The sequence below is a fragment of the Miscanthus floridulus genome, chromosome 16 (genome assembly GCF_019320115.1).
Source record: "Miscanthus floridulus cultivar M001 chromosome 16, ASM1932011v1, whole genome shotgun sequence".
NCBI classification, from domain to species: domain Eukaryota; kingdom Viridiplantae; phylum Streptophyta; class Magnoliopsida; order Poales; family Poaceae; genus Miscanthus; species Miscanthus floridulus.
The window spans coordinates 10,594,749-10,615,972 of record NC_089595.1 but is presented as its reverse complement, the minus strand read 5'-3'; the positions used below and the strand labels follow the sequence as shown (position 1 = coordinate 10,615,972).

At 45.8% G+C, this 21,224-nt stretch overlaps 1 protein-coding gene and 1 long non-coding RNA gene across 2 annotated transcripts; one reads left to right on the top strand and one right to left on the bottom strand.

Annotated features, from left to right (window-relative positions):
• The first annotated feature begins 569 nt into the window (after positions 1–569).
• LOC136514465 (cysteine endopeptidase Rep1-like) lies at positions 570–1,879 on the top strand. The gene is made up of 2 exons (XM_066508415.1): positions 570–1,140; positions 1,653–1,879. Exon 1 carries the CDS (start codon positions 614–616, stop codon positions 1,130–1,132), a length of 519 nt encoding a protein of 172 aa, XP_066364512.1. The 5' UTR covers positions 570–613; the 3' UTR covers positions 1,133–1,140; positions 1,653–1,879.
• Positions 1,880–3,253: 1,374 nt separating this feature from the next.
• LOC136512451 (uncharacterized) lies at positions 3,254–14,981 on the bottom strand. Its single transcript, XR_010773093.1, has 3 exons — positions 14,882–14,981; positions 3,587–3,654; positions 3,254–3,383 (listed from the first exon to the last, which is right to left on the bottom strand). It is a non-coding gene; the product is annotated as an uncharacterized lncRNA (long non-coding RNA).
• Positions 14,982–21,224: the final 6,243 nt, after the last annotated feature.

Below are 21,224 nucleotides of genomic sequence, written 5' to 3'. Positions count from 1 at the left end.
TGCTGACTCGGTAAAGCGGTTGACTACCGGGTGTTTATGTTTTCCGAGTGTTGGCACTCGGTAAGTACTTTTTTCCGAGTGCCCCGACTTTTGACACTCGGTAATTGTCGGGGCACTCGGTAAATACACAGTCTCCGGTAGTGAATCTACAGCAAAAACTCTGTATTAAAGCATACCATATTATATATTCACTGTGTAGATCTACTCATGTGGAGTCCAACAAAATTATATTTTCTATTTTATGATTTTTCTGTGATTTACTATGATTTCTCAAAGATTTAACCGAAATAAATAAAAAAGAAAAAGACAAAACCGCCTTCAAAACTGCTCCAAGGAGGTAAAATGCATGATTTAAAAAGTTGAGGGAGGTGGTTTGTCCGGTTTTGAAGTTCAGGAAGAAAGAACACACTTTCGTAAAAGTTGGGAGAGGAAAAGTGAACTTTTTTCGAGAAAAAATAGTACCGGGCAAAATAATTCGGCCCAATTTGAATTTTTAGCCTAGCCTAAGGTCGTTGCATATAAAAGCACAGACACAGCAGTAGAAACCCTAGAAATTTATTTTTCCTCCCTCCCCTTCGTCTGGATCGCCGCCGGCCCTTGTTAGCTCTCCAAGATGAAAGCCGCCGTCGCTCTGCTCGTGCTCGTGGCTGCCTTGGCCCTGGTGGCCACGGTGCAGGCCGGCTTCTACTTCACGGCGGAGGACCTGGAGAGCGACGAGGCTCTGTGGGAGCTGTACGGCCGATGGGCTGCTCACCACGGGGTGGTGCGCGAGCCCGGGCGCTTCCCGACCTTCAAGGCGAACGCCCACATGCTCCACGGCAAGCAGCGACACGCGGGCGAGCTGATGGCCCTCAACGTCTTCGGCGACCGGTCCTTCGACGAGGTCGTGGCAACCACGTCGTGCGTGGGTCCCCCGGAGCTGGAGGAGTTGCCCGTCATCGACCTCGACCTCCTCGCCGCCACCCCAACGAAGTCGACTGGAGGTCTGCAAATGCTGTCAGTTATGTCAAGAGGCAGGGTCGCTGCGGTGGACGTAGAGGGCCGTCATGCCATCAAGACAAAATCGGCTGCTGTTGGCCAGTCGGGGGTCGCCGGCATCCTCACCGATGCCATATATGTTGATGTTCAGTAGCTGTGCTGGTAAGTTTTACTTATTACTTGTGTGATTAGATTCTCTCTTATTTTCTCTATGTTCTCGAGCAAGGATCGATTTTGGGGAAGGGAAGAGATCGAGTGTGTGTTTCTGTTAGTTTCATTGTTGGCTATGTGTTCTGTATACTTACAGTTGATCATTTTAAGCATACTTACAGTTGCAATATTGGTACAGTTTCAATTTAATTGTAGTTGGTGGATAATGTTGACCGTAATTAGTATCTAGGTTGGAAAGCTTGGCCCTGCAAACCAAAGTTCATCATGACTGTCCTCATTTTGTCCACTTTACTATACTTTTGCATTCCTGCAACTTCTGCCACAACGAACCCATGCCAATCTTATATGGCCAAGCATTCCCTGAGAATTGAATTCAGATTTGTTACAATTTGATGTTTTAGAAAATATTATAACTCGCATCTAATGGCACTATAAATAATTGTATATAAGTTTTGTACAAGTGGCTTTAGTTTTGTTGATTACCTCCTTGGTTGCAAATGCAGGTGCTATTGGAATTTGGAGACCAAGGAGTGCCCAACGTGAAAATAAATAAATAATAAGAAAGCTTCTGTGAGCAGTGATTATCTAAAAATCAAGCTGTCCTGAGAAACTGCTAGCTGGAGAAATAAATGAGTTTGGCAACTTGATTTTCTTTTGGTGTGTGATTGTCTGTGCTAAGGGTACAATGACATGTATGTCCTTGAAGCTTGATAACTTATCTGCACCAATGTTTAATACTCCCTCCGTTCCTTAATATAAGCCATATAGATTTCTAAAAAAAATTCCAAAATATAAGTGCGTATCAGTTCCCACGCCGATTAGTTTGTAAACTTTCCCACCGTACATAGCACATGCCCCAACCAATCTCTTAGATTTATAAAGCAATCTGACTGGGAGAGAGAAGATGGCCTGATTTTTCTTTTTTTCCTCGGTCTCACATCCTTTCCTAAGCCGTGCGTTAATATTGATGCTAAAAACTATATGGCTTATATTAAGGAACGGAGAGAGTATTACAAGATGACATTTCTTTTAAAAATCGTATCTGAACACGTACACAGGCTGAAACGAATTGATTCAACATTGAACTGAACGAAAACATCGCAAAATAATGCTTAGCAAGAAATCTCATACTGTGTACGCACCCAATTATGCATCGAGGAAAAATTACTCCTAAACAACAGAAGCATACACCATGCGCACTAATCAATTTTGCATCGATACAGGGAAGGAGCACTCCCACAATGTAGAATTATTACTGCTTGGGGAGGTTATTGTATTTCCTGTCCAAAGACCCTGCAAACACAAGATCCTTCAGGTGAAAAAAAAACAACACAACTTTTGAGAATTAAAAATGAGAATCAAGATTATAAACCCTCTTACATAACTTAGTTGCATAGGAAAAATTCTTTTGACACATGACAAAATTGAGCCCACCTAGCTAGTATGTTTTCCCATGCATATGTGACTAAAGAAAATATTGTTTAAATGTCACATGGTTCCTTTTACACTTGCAAAAATTTCTGCTGAGATTGTTTCTAAAAGATGAGAGATTAGGCTGCTGTTTTAGCTTCTGTCATCACTTCGTAGAAACTAATAGTTGATCGCGACCTGAACCACAAGTCACCAAATAGTCAGATTTAGGAACTGAAAATGAAATTGTCAGTTACTTCGTAGGGAAATTCAGTTAGTTGTAGTGTTGCTTCCCAAACTTTGCTGCAAAACTGAACATTCTGCACTGCTTAACACAACTGGTACTAACATTTGTTGATTATCTATATGAGTGTCCCTAACATTGTTGTATATTACTTGCATAACAGTACAAGCCATACTGAATTCAGAAGCCATACATGTCAACTTCAAAATAATTCGTACATCCTAATTAATTCAACCAAATTCAGAAACACCTGATGAGATTTACCCAGTAACTACCCAAACCTAACACCTGATGAGACTTCCTGCATGTCAACCCTTCAAATCACAGAATGCAAGACTGTCTCAGTAGATGGATAGAGGGCAGCACTAAGCCACGAACCTTTTTAGTTTCATCTTTTCTCTTCGGAAGAAGAAAATCCCATCGTAGGGAAAAATGAAAAATGGTACATGATTGCCTTTAAGAGTGCTTCTGCTCTCCGACAACATAACACACCTCTTCTGAAAAAACCTGACCTGTGACTCAGTGACTGCGAGAAGACAAACTGAACGAATTCCTTCCCTCGCTGTCCCCGAGCAAGTTCCTAAGTCAGGAAGCAACAAAGCGAATATATAGTTAGAGGATATTAATATTCAGAAGGAAAACCACTTCCATCCAAAAAGCACTTTTGGCAACTTCAGGAACTGATATAGCAGGAAACACGAACTCCAATAAGCGCACACAAAGCAAAAGCTCTCCATCAGAGCAAAACCTCCACTAAATGCCAGAATCCAAGATGGAGCTCACCTCTTCGATGTTTGGGAACACCCTAGGCAGCAATAGCCTTCAGCCTAAGGATACAAGATTTAAGTATTCTTCACCTCGCAAAAAAGGAAGGAAGAGCATGTTAGAGTTTGGAACAAGTAATGGCTAGCGAAGGACAATTCATTGTCCATACTATTTTCTTCATTTCAAGTTTTCATGCATAACATAAGCTGGGTGCAGACAAAGATGAAAGGAATCACATATGTACAATGGTAAGGTAATCATGGTATCCTATCCAGAGATACAAATGCTTCCCCATTGCACATAATAATAGATCAGGCATGTCAAATTACATATCAGCATTAAATGGCATATGAAAAGTTTCAGCTACACTAACTCATTATTTATAAACATCATATTAAACTAAATTGAAATCACATAGCACATCAGGGCACAAAACTGTGACAAGGTCTAAGATTTCCAAGAATAGAAATCTAGTAGCTTTTCCTAAGCTCGTCTAGCATGGGAAGAAATTTTAAGAAAAAAAATGCTAAGCTACTACCTATACAATGCTAATCACACACAGGATATCAGTGGTCGCAAATATGCCAAACTGTAACCAGAAAATTGCAGATGTGCAACGGGGAGGGGACCACAAAATTATTAGCAGAACAACAGCTTACAAGAAGTGGGTATTCTTATTCAGGCCATGAGTAGGTTTAACATTTAACATCACTGTATCATTAACAAAGAAAGAATTCTTTTGGGAATGTCGCACTAAACAGTTTTTCTGCCTGACACCTGGTGGAGGCATGTCCATTTGCTCAACAATTCTCTGAACTTGTGGTTCAAAACCCATATCAAGCATTCTATCTGCTTCATCAAGGGCAAGGTATCTAATTGACTGCAAAGACACTCTTGCCCTTTCCAACAAGTCAACCAAACGGCTAGGGGTGGCCGCAAGAATGTCAACACCCCTCTCAAGATCTCGTAACTGCAAAGACAGAGTACGAATTTTGGATGTAATAGTAACTTGGGAAAATAAGTTGCAACACACACCTTAAGTTATGTACAAGTCAGGGGAACTACTCTGATTCATGTATTGTAACTACAAGTTATATTAAATACCTAAGCTTTGCAATAGTTTGAAGGCTTGTCTTGTGTGGAACTCTTAACATATAAAAAATTTGTGCTAGAATGATATAACATATATTCTGGATTAACCTTGCACACTACCGGACAAGGCTGATTTGCCGAGTGCAAAAAGCTTTGTCGAGTGCTTTCTGTCGGGCACTCGGCAAAGATAGGCCGTCGGCAAATCTGCCTTTGTCGAGAGCCGAACACTCGACAAACTTTAGTCGTCGGCAAAAATTTTTCTTTGCCGAGTGCCGGGCGCTCGGCAAAGATTGGCCGTCGGCAAAAAAATCTTTGCCGAGTGCCGGGCACTCGGCAAAATTTGGCCGTCGGCAAAGGTGGCCGGCGTGACGGCGGCCACCTGCCATCAACCTTTGCCGAGTGCCCCGCCGTTAGGCACTCGGGAAAAGGGTTTTTTTTATTTTTTTAAAAAAAATTCTTTGCCGAGTGCCAAGGTTGGCACTCGGCAAATTAATTTTTTTTCGTTTTTTCGCCCCATTTTTTTTTCTGGGGCCTTGCTACAGTAATTAAAACTCCATTTCAAAATTTGGGACAATTTTGAGTTTTTTTACTATATTTCCTTAATTATTTTTGTTTCATTGAATTTTTTCGACTATTTCAAATTTGAAGTGCATGTACATGAAATAATGGAATTTGATCATTCAAAAAATGGTATTCATGATGTTTGGCGTATGTTGAGGCCGTATCTAGGAACTCGCATGAAAATACGAGCATCTTGTTGTCGTAACATGACGATGTACTTGCGGGAAAAGTGTATTTAAATTATATAAAATCCAAACGAAGTCCGAAAATCACGAAACTTGTCGAGGTGTCTTGTTATTGCATGTGGAAGCCGTGGTAAAAAATTGAGAAAGTTTGGAGCAAGTTATGATGTCGGATGCCTAAAAGCCGGACATCACATGTGGAGATGTCTGGCTTTTAGGCATCCAACGCCACAACTTGCTCTAAACTTTCTCAATTTTTTACCATGGCCTCCACATGCGATAACAAGACAGCTCGACAAGTTTCGTGATTTTCGGATTTCGTTTGGATTTTATATAATTTAAATACATTTTTCCCGCAAGTACATCGTCATGTTACGACAACAAGATACTCGTAATTTCATGCGAGTTCCTGGATACGGCCTCAACATACACCAAACATCATGAATACCATTTTTTGAATGACCAAATTCCATTATTTCATATACATGCAGTTCAAATTTGAAATAGTCGGAAAAATTCAACAAAACAAAAATAATTAAGGAAATATAGTAAAAAACTCAAAATTGTCCCAAATTTCGAAATGGAGTTTTAAGTACTGTAGCAAGGCCCCAGAAAAAAATGGGGTGAAAAAAACAAAAAAATTAATTTGCCGAGTGCCAGGTCACAGAGCACTCGGCAAAGATTTTTTTTAAAAAAATAAAAAACCCTTTGCCAAGTGTCGCTGGGCCCGGCACTCGGCAAATCTTTTAACCTAAAGGCCCAGAACGGGCCGGCCCAACCCCACCCCCTCCTCACTCCTCTCCCACCCGCCCCCGCGTTTCCCTGCCGCGCCGCCGTCGTCCCCCTCCGGTGAGGTCCTACTGGGGCCGCCCCGGCGCCCCGTCCCGCGCCCCCCGCCCCCGTCCTGGCGGCGCTCGCCCCGGCGCTCGGTCGGCGCTCCCGCCCGGCCCTGGCGGCCCAGCGCCCCCGCCCCGACGGCCCCGCGCCCGCGCCCCGGGTCCCCGGCCGGCGCCCCGAGCTCGCCGGCGCCCTGGGCTCCGAGCTCCCTAGGGACAGCGACCCGGCCGGCCTCGAGCCGCCCAGAGCTCCCCCGGCCCCAAGCTCCACCGGCCCCGCCGTGCCCTGCGGCCGGCCAGCAGAGGGAGAAGGGGGAGGAGGAAGAGGAAGAAAGAGAAGGGGGAGGAGGAAGAAGAGGAAGAAAGAGAAGGGGGAGGAGGAAGAAGAGGAAGGTGCCGACCCGACCGCCCGTCGATCCTCGCGCCGTTCCGACCGCCCGTTGATCCTCGCGCTGCTGCGGTCATCCCCACCGTCGTCGCCGGCCCTCGCTCTTGCCATTCTTGCCGCCAAGGTAAGCCCTACCCTTGTAGTGTTAGTAGTAGTAGTAGTTAGTAGTGTTAGTAGTAGTTAGTTGTAGTGTTAGTAGTAGTAGTTAGTAGTGTTAGTTGTAGTAGTTAGTAGTGTTAATTGTAGGGTTAGTAGTAGTAGTAGTTAGTAAATAGTAGTAGTTAGTAAGTAGTAGTGGTTGTTAGTAGTAGTTAGTAGTGTTAGTTGTAGGGTTAGTAGTAGTAGTTGTTAATAGTTAAGTAGTTCTTAGTATTAGTACTGTTAGTAGTTAAGTAGTTGTTAGTAGTAGTTGTAGGGTTAGTAGTAATTGTTGTTGTACTACTTCAATACTTTCATCTGCATGGAAAGAGAACTAAAGTACATGGCTCCTCTTGATATATTGGTGGTTGTTGGCCTTCGTGCCCATGTTTGGTATATATGTGGTTGTTGGCCTTTGTGCCATGTTTTTTTGCAGGTTTTGGGAACCTCCCCGTGCAGGGGAGGTGCTGCCGAAATTTTGAGTCGACACTAACCATTTTTGCCCTTTTTTGCAGGAGGACCTGTGGGAGGGACTCAGCGACCCCAATCATCTTCGTCAGCGCTGCGGGTCTTCCTGCACCGTGTTGACTCGCCACTGCACCGACTCTCCACTGCCCCGCTACCCTAACCTCACCGGCATCCTAGGTATAACCCCTCTATCCATATGTGGTCTTTGGTCGCGTAACCTAGTTAGGTGTCTCTCGTCCGAAAGAGATACGGTTGGAGGTATGTAGATCTTTGTATATCTGCGACCGTATCTGTTTCGGATTGTCCACGTTTTTTGGACAGCCCACGGATGCGTAGATGTGTTAGTTTCCATGGTCCGCTCCGGTCCGAGATGGTGTTTCGGCATCACCCCCTGTTGTTCTCCGAATACACACTCTCCCTTGTAGGACGTGTATCAGGAGAACAGCGGGGAGGTGCTGCCGAAATTCTGTCTCGGATAGGAGCGGAGCATGGAAACTAACCTCATCTACGCATCCACGGGTGGAATTAGGACCTATCCTCACCTATTAGAGAGTAGGGACACCGCGTAGATGCAATTGATGGTCACCTGTGGAGATGTTATATATGCTAGAGGATGGAGGACCGTTAGTGGATGTACACAGGCCAGACAAGTCAGGGTGATGTCAGCATTGAATGGATGAACAAGACCGATCGTTTCTTGAAGCGTGCATTTGGCAAGGCCGCTAGATACCCAAAAATGGCTGTGTCCCTGCAGCAAGTGTGGTAACAGGAGAATGCAAAACCAGGAAGTCATGGGTATACATCTGCACAAGAATGGGTTTATGCCAAACTACACCCGGTGGGTCCACCATGGTGAAGCCAATCGTATGAGAGAGGAGGTGGTGAGACCACGCGTCGAGGCTTTCGATGCTGATGCCGGGGTAGCAGACATGGTAGATGACGTTCACCAAGCATAGTTTGCTGAAGGACGTGAGGAGGCGGAGATGCAGGCAGCCGTAGATGCGTTCAAGTACATGATGGACTCGGCGGCAAAACCCCTTCACGCTCATTCTGAGGTCTCTCAGCTGGATGCCATTAGTCGCTTGATGGGGTCGAAGTCCAATTTGAACATGAGTCGAGAAGGCTTCGATAAGGTGTTGGCCGTGGTTGGCACCCTACTTCCAAAGGACCACATGTTGCCAAAGACCATGTACGAGGCACAGAAGCTCCTTAAAGCACCGAAGATGCCGTATGAGCAGATACATGCTTGTCCGAACGGGTGTGTCCTATTTCATGAAGAACACAAGGAGGCAAATAACTGTCCGAAGTGTAAAGCTTACAGGTTCCTGGAGGTAGAGTCTGGTGATGGTGGTGGCTAGAAGAGGTAGCTTAAGATACCCGCCTGAGTCTTACGGCACCTTCCCTTCATGCTGAGGCTTCAAAGGCTATTCATGACCAAGGAAACCATGAAACAGATGATGTGGCACAAGAATGGCAAACGGTACAATCCTGACAAGATGGTACATCCATCTGATGGTGAAGCATGGACCAGCTTTAATGACAAACATCGTCTGAAATCCGATGAGGCTCGTAATGTACGTGTCGCGCTGGCAACAGATGGGTTCAATCCTTATGGCATGATGGCCGCCCCTTACACATGTTGGCCCGTGTTTGTTATCCCCCTCAATCTCCCCCCTGGCGTCGCCTTTCAACGACATAACATGATCTTGACATTGATAATTCCTGGACACCCGGGGAAGAATATGGGTGTGTTCATAGAGCCTGTGATTGATGAATTAATCAAAGCTTGGAATGAAGGGGTATGGACATACGACCGAGCTACAAAGCAAAGCTTCAAAATGTACGTCTGGTACCAATACTCCATACATGACTTCCTGGCGTATGGGTTATTCAGCGCCTGGTGTGTTCAGGGGAAGTTCCCATGCCCAATATGCCAGGAAGCTGTGAGGTTCATTTGGTTGAAGAAGGGTGGCAAGTATTCGTCGTTCGATCAACATCGTCAATTCCTAGATTCCAACCATCCATTCCGACAAGACACCAAGAACTTTAGGAAAGGTGTCGCAGTCACGGACCCTAGACCACACTTGAAGACTGGTGCCGAGGTTCATGCTCAGATAGATGCTCTCGTGCCCAATGAAGAAGGTGGTTTTGTGGGATATGGTGAGCAACACATGTGGACTCATAAGTCCAGCTTGACGAGGCTCCCCTATTTCGATGACCTCCTACTGCCCCATAACATTGATGTAATGCACACTGAAAAGAATATCGCCGAGGCACTTTGGGCAACACTCATGGACACTGACAAGTCTAAGGACAACCCTAAGGCTAGAGTGGACTTGGCGACGTTGTGCGATAGACCATAGCAAGAGATGCGGCCTCCTGCAAACGACAAGAACTGGAAAAGGCCTAAGGCCGATTTCGTCTTGAAACCCGAACAAAGGAGGGAAGTACTACGATGGATCAAGGCGTTAATGTTCCCTGATGGGTATGCAGCGAACCTGAGCAGGGGAGTGAACTTAGGCACTATGCGAGTCAACGGGATGAAGAGTCATGACTACCACGTATGGATTGAGCGGCTTCTTTCGGCGATGGTACGAGGCTATATTCCTGAGCATGTCTGGCTAGTGCTTGTAGAGTTGAGCTATTTCTTCCGCCAGCTTTGTGCCAAGGAGCTATCTCAGACTGTGGTTGCAAACTTGGAGAAAGTGGCACCTGAGTTGCTTTGTAAGTTGGAGAAGATCTTTCCACCTGGCTTCTTCTTGTCGATGCAGCATTTGATTGTGCACCTCCCGTATGAGGCACGTATGGGGGACCCCGTGCAGGCTCGTTGGTGCTATCCAATCGAGAGATGTCTGAAGGCCGTTCGCAAAAAATATAGAAATAAAGCCAAAATTGAGGCTTCCATTGCAGAGGCTTCCATTCTAGAGGAGGTGACAAACTTCACACAACTATACTACACAACGAATCTTCCTAGCGTGCATAATCCACTCCCTCGCTGCAATGCTAACGAGAATGAATCCAACCTCAGCCTTTTCCAAGGGCAACTCGGAAGCGCAAGTGGATCGACCAATAAGAGGTTGGATAATGAAGAGTGGCGCAGTATCATGCTATATGTGTTGCAGAACCTAACCGAGGTGAAGCTGTTTATTGAGTAAGTTCTCAACGAACTTGTTTCAATACGCCGTCACTATTCTGCATCCAACTGATTCTTTCTCGTTTGCACAGGGAATTTATTCGTGTATCCTGGCATCAACCAAGGGGTCCTACCTCACGGCAAACCGATACCCTTCTTTCACAGGGTCCAGGAGCAGGGAGGCCTGATTTCATTTCTTGGTTCAAAACAAAGGTATTGTCCAATTTACCTCGTACCTAGTTCGAGATTTCGAGTTTCGCGTACTTAGTCCGACAATCTTTCATTCTTGCGCTTGCAGGCCCAAACCGATGTAACTATGAGTAAGGAGTTGAGACAGGTTGCAAATGGCTTCGACAATAAGGTGAAAGCTTATTCAGGTTATGATGTGAATGAATATCGCTTTCACACAGCAAGCTACGAGCGAGCTCGGCCCCATCGAAAAACCACAAACAACGGAGTTTGTACTCCCGGCACTGATGGCCTCGAGTATCATGGCATAATCAAAGAAATCTATGAACTTTCATTTTATGGTTCGAAACCTCTTCATCTCGTCATGTTCAAATGCCACTGGTTCAATCCTCGACTAACGAAACAGAGCCCTAATATTGGTCAAGTCGAGATTCGACAAGATTCCGTCTATTAAGGAAAAGATATCTTTATTGTGGCTCACCAGGTTGTGCAGGTTTATTATTTGCCATATGCGTGCCAAGGCAACAAGGCTCTTAAGGATTGGGCTATTGTGCACCAGGTATCGCCACATGGTAGACTAGCTGTCCCAAACGATGAAGATTACAACTTCAACCCAAACACATATGAAGGAGAGTTCTATCAAGAAGATGGGCTACTAGGGAGGTTGGTGATAGACTTAACCGAGGTGATCGGAATGGAAGTAGACAATGAAAGGGTCGATGACGAGGAAGAAGGAGATGAGGTGCAAAATGCCAAGGACATAGAAATGCTTGAGCGATTACATTTAGACGATGACGATGAAGGCAACATTGAACCTTCGGACAGTGTTGTTTATTTGGACAATTTTGATAGTGATGACGAGACATATGATCCAGATAATCCCAATAATGATGATTACTTCTAATACATGTAATACTATGTTATTTTGTAATCGTGTTTTGTTTATTTATTTAGCATCTATTTTTAACACATGCACTAATATGTCTTGTTTGTTTCTTTTTAATTGCAGGTGATTGAACAAAGATGGCGGGCAGTCGTGTGCCAAGGAACATGAACTCGAGGTTCATGAGGGCACGCGATGCAGATCCGGATGCAGAAGAGGGGTCGTCGGACAGGAGGAGGTAGAGGGCCAGGAGCAGCGGTAGCGGCAGCGGCAGCAGGAGGGGCCGACCTCCTCTAGTCAGGCCGCGTGATGTGCCGGAGGAGGAGCGCCGTACCCTGGACTCCTCGGACGAGGAGGAGCTGGTTCGGCAGACGGACGACGAGGGAGACGAGGCACAGCAGGGCGGCGAGGCTGGAGGCATAGCTGGTTCGGACTCCTCTGCTGTGGCCAGGATCTACTTGCGAGGTCCCTCAAAACTCCCTGGGCCTCCGCTTCTTCCCCTACGCCCAGTGATCCGCCCCTAGGGGGACAGGTAAGTAACTTTAGATTTTATCACAGCTACTTCATATAACCTGTTGAAAATTGTCAGAGAAACTAATAATGTTTGTTAATGACTTGTGCAGGCACTGGCTGGTTGTGTCGCCTGGTGACTCACACAACCCCAACCACATCCTGGGTCTTGTGTGCAGGCAATTTTACCCCGGCATTGTCACGCACAAGGGGAACACTGAGCCGGCCAAATCGTGGGACCACTACAAAGATGCCCCCGACGCATGTGGAGATAAGCAGGAGCTGGTGAGGAGAGAGTTCTAGGTAAGTCTCGCTCGCACAACTTTGATCAATACATCACATTCATTTGACTTTTTTTGACATAATGAATTGATACATTGTGTCTGTCTGCAGACTTTTTTCAAATGTGAAGAGGGACAGGAGGACAGGGCGGAGAAGGTGATGGTGAAAAGTGCCAGGAAACGAATCACCGACATGCACTACGAGGAGCGCCTCACTTGCATCGTCAAGTACTACGCCACGCACCTTGGTGAGAAGATCACCAAGACACAGGCAAGACAGAGGACGCTGACCCGGGAACAATACCTTGAGGTAAATGAAGAAGAATAATACTGATTCGTTTTGAGATTAAGTAGCTTTAATTTGGTCTTCTTACATCTCAAATTCTTTATGACATGTAGATGATTCCATGGTGGTGCGAGTCGTATCGGGACTGCTGGGTGATGATCGTGGACAGGTGGTTCACGGAGGGTTATATCCAGGACCACGAGGCGGGGCGGGAGCGGCGTATGGCAGCGACAGGCCCCACACACCATCAAGGCAGCCGCAGCCTCGGCGCGTACAAGCAAGCATGGGTACGTGAATTTTTAGTATTCTGACGCTCCATTCTGCATGTTTCTTCTAATCATCTTGTTGTCTTTCTCGCAGTCGGCGTCACATGGTGGGCAGTCCATCTCCAATTTCATGGCATATGGTCTGGCCCGCAAGGGTAAGGCGACGTCCGCTGTCACCTTCACCCTAGATGACCCGCCCGAGTCCTACAGCAACCCGAGCGTCCACACCCGCATCAGTTCGTACGCGTCGGAGGCAAGGTCGGTCCATAGGCCAGACTAGGATTCGAGCACCGACGACATCGATGGGACGATGGTCATGAGGCTCGGACAAGGCAAGAAGCATGGGCGGTGCTGGATTGGCGATGGCACCCTCGAGCCCAGCGAGATTCCCTCCCTCTCCCAGATCCGAGCACAGACCCCGAGCGGAGGCCCGGCCATACGCCAACGGCCGTCCCCTTCACAGCAGCGGGTCGACGCACTCCAGGTTAGTCCCGTTTAACTCTTCGTACATTGATCTTTAAATAACTTAGTTACTTTTGCATTACTGAAACATTCGATTGAAATGTTGCAGGCCGAGAACGAGAGGATGGCTCAGGAGCTGCGGAACCTAGCGGCGAGGACCGAGCAGGCCGAGCGGGAAAGATAGGCCGAGCGGGCCGAGCGAGAAAGGCAGGCCAAGCAGCTGGCAGAGATTACGACGTTCCTGCAGAACTTTGGGCAAATGCACGGTGTAGCTGTGCCACGGTTCGCTCCACCGTCGCCACCAGTTATAGCTAGTCCTGTGAGTATGAAACCAAATTGCTTCGACTAGTGCTTTCATTAGATGACCACTCTAACAGATGCAATCTCTTGTCCTTTATGCAGCCTCCGTTGGCGGGTTCGAATAACCCATCTCAGGCGCAAGCAGGGGACGACACTTTTCCTTCACCAAGCACTCAGTTTCCTCCCCACCGGTAGTTTGTATCTCTTTTTCACCGCTTGATGGACATGTGATGCACTGTGATCAACTATCGACTTGTTTCGATGGATATTGGAGCTATTATGCTTGTGATGTCGTGTATGTGAGATATTGTGTGATCGACATGTGATATATATGTGGTATTGCCTTTGTGATGAGATGGATGTGATATATATGTGCTATATTATGTTTGTGATGTCACAGATGTTATATATATCTCTTATATGCTGTGTTTGTGAATATAGAATCAAAAAAAAAAATTAGCCTCTTTGCCGAGTGCCCTGACCCTGACACTCGGCAAAGCTGGGAATTCCGCATTTGCAAAATTCCTAGCTTTGCCGAGTGCCAGGGCCAGGGCACTCGGCAAAGAAATTACGAAAAAAAAATTAAAAAATATTTGCCGAGCGCCGACCTGGCAGGGCACTCAGCAAAGAAATTATTAAAAAAAATAAAAAAATCTTTACCGAGTGCCTCTCCGGTAGGGCCCTCGGCAAAGAAATTTTGAAAAAAAATTTAAAAAATATTTGCCGAGTGCCTCTGACATGACACTTGGCAAAGCATGTGCTAACGCAACCGGCGCCGTGACGGTCACTTTTCTTTGCCGAGTGCCGAGATTGCACTCGATAAAGATTTTGCCGAGTGCCCGATAAAAGGCCATCGGCAAAGAATTCTTTGCCGACGGATTTTTTACCGGAGGCTCTTTGCCGAGTGCTGCCCTCGGCAAAGACTTTGCGGCACTCGGCAAAGCGCCTGAATCGCAGTCTGGCACCAGGATCGCGTAAAGCTCATTCTACAGTTTTTTAATGAGAGCACAATTGATGAACCTAGCATTCTATTCTAGAAGCACAATTTCAATGTAAACCTCGTAATTCTGTACACGGGGTTAGTTCATGCCAGGCAAACAACCTAAACAGAAGCAATCAAGCTATTAAAGAGTGCTGATGGTGTATTAATAAATCAACCATGTCAAATCCTTTGCAGAATCATTCTCCAAAGAAGAAAGAATCAGACCTGCTGAGTAATCCATAAGCAACAACCGCTCTAACACCCGTCTGGTAGCATTAGCAACATGGACGAAGAATCATTCTGAAGTCGTACGTACATAAAAAGAAGAAGAGCAACAAGCGGTGCATGCATCAGACCTGCTCCCTGGTGGTCGCCCGATTGCCTCTAGCCAAGGCATGCCGAGAACGGTGTCGGTGTTGTCCCCAATGTCCAGCATGAGACCGTCGATCTGGAAGCGCTCTTCGTTGGTGCGGAGGGGTACTTGGCGGCATACTCTTTTAGAGGTGACCTCTCCTTTGCCACCGAGGAGGATGGTCGTCGTAATGTGCCTCTCCATGAGGTCGATGAGGCTGGCGAAGTTGGTGTTGATGACGTTGTCGGTGTCGACCATCCGGTTGGCACTCGTGCCCAATACCGCTCCTGATGAGGACATGGTGCTGATGCCACGTAGAGGTATCTCAGTTGTGGCGATCATCACGAGAGGTCCGATGTCAGTGTTGCTTTTGTCGTAGACAAACTGTTCGACACCTTCCTGACGGTCTTCGGGATGTCAATGTAGCCGAAGGTGACTGTAGCCATGGTCGATATTTGTGCTGGTGCCACGTTCTTCTCTTGCGGTGTTGTTGTCATAGTAGGTTTGTTTGAAAGCAGCGGTTTTGCAGGGGCGTTACCTCCTTGTGATGGTGGCAAGATGGCCGTCTGCTGTGGTGGTGCATCTGAAGACGGGTTCTGCTTGTGGTCTCCTGGAGCGCTGATGAGGAGCTTTTATTAATTCTGACGGTGGGAGAGATGAGGAGCTTCTGTCCTTTGAGCAGGGAGGACCCACGTAAACAGCGCCTAAACAGTGACAGAGGCGCTATCCGGCCTCCAATTTATTTGTGTACATGTGGAAGTAGAGTACTCATCTTTTTCTCGATCGGGTCACTCGTATCCGTTTGTCGTTAAGAGGAAAGGAGTTTTTGAAGCATACAAAAGCGTTGTGCTGTGCTGGCGAGGAACCAACACACACACACATCCCTAAACCCTAGCTACTGGGTTTACAACAAGTAGAGTACTAATCATAAGTTTATATATACGAGACTTGTTCTCAGACCGAGGGCTACGACGGGCAGCCTGTCGAGGGCAACAGAGAAGAAGAGGTGCAGAGCACGGGACTGTAGCCGGCGTCATCGCACCAGGTCCGGCAATGGCGGTGGCCGCGCAAGCGCATGCCTGGCGCAGGCGCGCAGCAGTGGCCGGCGTGACCGCGTGAGGAGAGCAGCGTTATTTGGAGTCCAAAAGAGCACCTCTGACAAAACGTATTAGCTAATCTTTTGGACTTGCTCTAATAAGGTCTCGAATTGTCTTATACAACAGTATACAAGGTTCTGAAAACAAAATCTACATACACCACATAACACGACAACAAGGATTAAGGATACTAGTACAGCGCCCGTGCTAACGGCACGGGTTCATCTCAGATATGCACGTGAAAATAACCAAACAACGATTTTTTTTTAATTTAATCCAAAAAACGGTCATGCATAGCAAGGCATAAGGTCATGTTATCACTCAATCTATCAAATGTGGGCAGCGGCCAGGCACCACGCGGCGCGTGCCAGCTGGGTGCGCCGGGCAGCGAGGCCATTGGGGTTGTCGGCCCCGGCCTGGCCGACAGGGGTCACCCCTATTAGGTCTGACAGCCCTGATTCAGCCCTAATTATCTCCTAAACCGTGCATAATTAGGGGAAACTTCCTAAATAAGAAATGTATCTCTTTAATAGTAGAACATTTCATATTTCAGGGTCAAAGTCCAGTTCTTAATAGATTTTGAATTACACAGCTCCAAACAACAGCACATTGAATAAAGACTTAGCAAAAATTCAGATTCAACCAAAACAGCACTGAATTCAGTCTTGCAAGCATTTTTTGAGCATGTTAGAGACATTTTCATGACTGGGCCCTTAAAAAAGTTTGTTCCTTATAAAATTCTCTACATTTTTCATTTAAGGTGCACAAGCATATGAAACCTCTAACTAGCATTTCAATGTTCGTCAAACAAAAGTGTTATTTAGGTCAAAATGAGTCAACCATCAATTAGAAGCCTAATTAGACTAAATGGTCAACATGAACATTGTTCCATATTGCATCCTAAGTGCATATAGAGTGGTTTAGTGAACAATCATGGCAATCACTTGCATTACAAAGCATGATCATAAGCATATAAGGCATAGACAAGCATTTTCAATGAAAATCAAGCATAGGAATGAGATGTATCATGAATGCTCATGTGTAAATGATGCTTATGCTCATGAAATGCAAGTGCAGATGCAAGCTTAACACTAGGGTGTTACACCCCCGGGCGTAGTCGGAGCGGTACCAACTAAGCCAAGGCAATGGCCGAGCCCCCAAGCTTAGTGCCGACTAAGTCATGGAAGCGGAGAAGCCTGATCAGAGTGGCGGAAGTAGCCGGCGAGGCCGCTGAGTAAGGCAGTTCTCAGGAGCGTACCTCACCCAACTGCGTGGTGGAGATCTGGTCCCTTACAAGGAAAACATAGAAATATGTTGTAGTTGATATTCAGGATATCAAGTCGGGAGTAGGTCCTGTTGGTGTTTCGAATCCGGGGTGACAGCGATTCTTCGTGGAGCGCGTTTAGGCAGACAGATGGTAGAGCTAAGGCGGGCACAAGGGATTTTATCCTGGTTCGGGCAGAATATCCTGGTTCTTGAATTATTGTACGTTATTACGGATATATGACTTATGCTGTGTTTTCTTTAACTTGTTTTTATCTGCTGTATGTTGGCCTTAATCCACATATTTGTTTGTTTCAGTACTTCTGATGCATGAGAAGCCCCAAGTTTAATACCTTCCTGTTAAATTCTGCCTGCAAATTCATTCTCCACTTTTATGCATAATAATAACCAGGCTTCCTGTGCTTTTGCTGCGATAAAAAATGAAATAAGGTAGATGGTTGTGCTTTGTTCTTTACCTGATCACCTGCTGTACCCTGTGTATTGCAGGCAGCTGACTGGCAATCAAGTTTTTCTAATCCACCAAGGAAGATCATAGTGCTGACATCACGCCTTCTCAGTGATGCACATCGGTATATTTTGCGATGTCTGAGCAACCATGGAACCGTTTCACATTGTACTGTACTGACAGCTATTTCAGAGGCGCTTAATCCCTGAAAGGATATGATGTGTGTAGTCTAGAATTTTTTTTTGAAAGGGGGTGTGGTCTAGATTGCTTTTGAAGTACCTGAATCCTGCCATGAAATTATTTTCTTTAGTGAGTTCTCTTCATACATATTTCCCTATAGTATATTTGGATGCCTTTAAGAGCTTTTGCTTCTCTTTTGAAAAGCAGAAATATTCTTGCCAGTTTCAATTAAATTTTGTAGGCAGCATTTGTATCTTAACTGGATCATTTTATCTTCTCAGTAGTCTTGCAGCAACTTGCATGTTCCTAGTGGATTTTGTTCGCCACACTTTCTGTTTGCCTAAGGTTATGTGTGGTAAGGTTAGGCACGAACCAAACATGCCCTATACGGCTATATCTGATTCACTGTTTACTGAATGAATATGCTTGAGGAATATAGTTTCTTTGTAATCCGCAATAACTTCAGCATCACTGGGAAAAATGCTACATAACTGTTTATCGTGCTATTGCTATTCATCTTGTTTTTGAAAGCGTTCTTGAAACTATATCGATATACTGCCTTTTTTTTAGCAAGGACCTTGAATCATTTGGGAAATTTAATGCAGGTTGGACATTCAGCATATGCCGATTCTCCACTCGGGCCAGATGCGTTCCGAGAATATGAAACCTTACTTATTCAGGACCATGATGAGCTTCTTAAGAAGTATGAGAAGTTAGACAGACATAAAGAAAACATTCATAAAACAGCGAGTGATTTCAACTGTGACATTGACAATTATTCTAAGTGGGGTTCTGGGGTGCATTATGGCTCTAATTCTGAATCCAGCCCAACGAAAAGGGATTTTTTTGATGACGACATGGGCCAGGTAGAAGCAAGAGGGAGAAGGTTGTCTGTAGCTGTGCGTCACTTTCCGATGATTTTTTCTCCTATTTCCTCAAGGGTTTTTGTTTTGCCCTCTGAAGGCATAATTGATGACATGTACACAGTATGAGATTTCTTGCTAAGCATTATTTTGCGATGTTTTCGCTCAGTTCAATGTTGAATCAATTCGTTTCAGCCTGTGTACATGTTCAGATACGATGTTTAAAAGAAATGCCATCTTGTAATATTAAACATTGGTGCAGATAAGTTATCAAGCTTCAAGGACATACATGTCATTGTTCCCTTAGCACAGACAATCACACACCAAAAGAAAATCAAGTTGCCAAACTCATTTATTTCTCCAGCTAGCGGATTCTCAGGACAGCTTGATTTTTAGAGAATCACTGCTCACAGAAGCTTTCTTATTTATTTATTTATTTTCAACGGGGGGGGGGGGGGGGGGGGGGGGGGGGGGGCACTCCTTGGTCTCCAAATTCCAGTAGCACCTGCATTTTCAACCAAGGAGGTAATCAACAAAGGTAAAGCCACTTGTAGAAAACTTATATACAATTATTTATAGTGCCGTTAGATTAGATACATTGAGTTATAATATTTTCTAAAACTGTAACTAGCATGTGTGCGTTTACATCAAATTGTAACAATTCTCAGGGAATGCTTGGCCATATAAGATTGGCATGGGTTCGTTGTGGCAGAAGTTGCAGGAATGCAAAAGTAGAGTAGTAAAGTGGACAGTCATGATGAAGTTTGGTTTGCAGGGCCAAGCTTTCCAACCTAGAAGATACTAATTACGGTCAATATTATCCACCAACTAGAATTAAACTGAAACTGTAAGTAAATTACCAATATTGCAACTGTAAGTATGCTTAAAATGATCAACTGTAAGTATACAGAACACATAGCCAACAATGAAACTAACAATCGATCCTTGCTCGAGAACATAGAGAGAATCTAATCACTCAATAACACTACTACACAAACGATTATGCGCAGCGTTGCATTTTTACACTCCGTGGCGGCCACCTTTTTTGCCCGCTGCGGTAGATGCCACGATTTACCGCGGTGGGCATTTTTTATTTATCGTGGCGGGCACTTTAGCCCGCCACGGTAAATCGATTTACCGTGGCGGACGTCTTAAGATGCCCGCTACGGTAAATAGGGCATTTACCGTGGCGGACGTCTTAAGATGCTCGCCACGGTAAATCGATTTACCGTGGCGGGCATCCTATAAGGCCCGTCACGTAAAATGCTGGCCCAATTTTGAGCCCAAATCAGCCGATCTATTGGGCTTCATATAAAAGGGAGGTGTTAGGGTTTCACCCAGCTTCAGCCACCGCACCCCTCTCCCTCCCACTCGCCGCGAGACGACTGCGAAGCCGAAGGACTCTCGCGCTGTGGTGGAGCTCGCCCTCCCCTCACTCCTCTCCCTCCCATCTCACCGCACCCCTCTCCTTCCACTCCCGTCTCCCCTCCTCCTCACCTCTCACTCTCTCTTCCCTCCCTCACTCCTCTTGGCAGGGTGGTGGAGCACGCCGTGGTGGCCTCTCGGCGCGAAGGTGCGGCGGCTCAGCCTCGTCGGCCGGAGGCGCGGCGTTCCGGAGAGGAGGCGCAGCTTCGCGGGCATGGCCGGCCTCTCGGCGTGGCCCGGAGGCGCGGAGGCCCGGGGCGGAGAGCGGCGCGGGCGTGGCCGGCTCGCCAGCGGTGGGGGAAGGCCGGATCTGTGGCAGAACCGCCTAATCTAATGCCTCACAGGAGTGCTTGTCTTCCATCAGACACTAAGCACTCGAGGGAGAACACTAGATTACTTGGTTCCGTCGGGCACACCCCAGGGGAGAACCCGAAAATCCACATTTTTGCCACCAGAATCACAAATGAGAGAATAAAGCTTACATCATTCGTAACCATTTCTTACATCATTTTTATTACAACATCAGAGTATAATATTTATTAATGTAACAGCGGAATGATATCATGTTATCAGAGTTATAAATAATTTAATTGAACAGCGGAATAGAAACATGTGAACAGAGTTACAGCGGAAATAAACATCTATTAATGACATGGTGAAGTATTGATATATATAGACTATGACAACAGATTATGAAACTTTCGTTTATAAAAGTATTTGGTGAGAGTTATAAATAACAACTACGATCGCAGCGTAAAGGAAATCCTCTCTGAGCCCACCAGGAGGAATCCACACACAAAGGTCAGCTCAAGCGTCCACCTGTCACCTGCAACAGGGGGAATAAAACCCTGAGTACTCAATTGTACTCAGCAAGACTTACCCGATAGGAGAAAAGAAAAGACTCCAAGGATATGCAAGGCTATCTGATTTGTGGGTTGCATTTGCAGAAAGCATTACTAAGCGTGCGTCCTTATATTCGATTTTTATTAATAGCCGCATTGGTTCATTAACTAACCATTCTATGTAAGCACCTGTGCTACTTTCAAGCAGGTG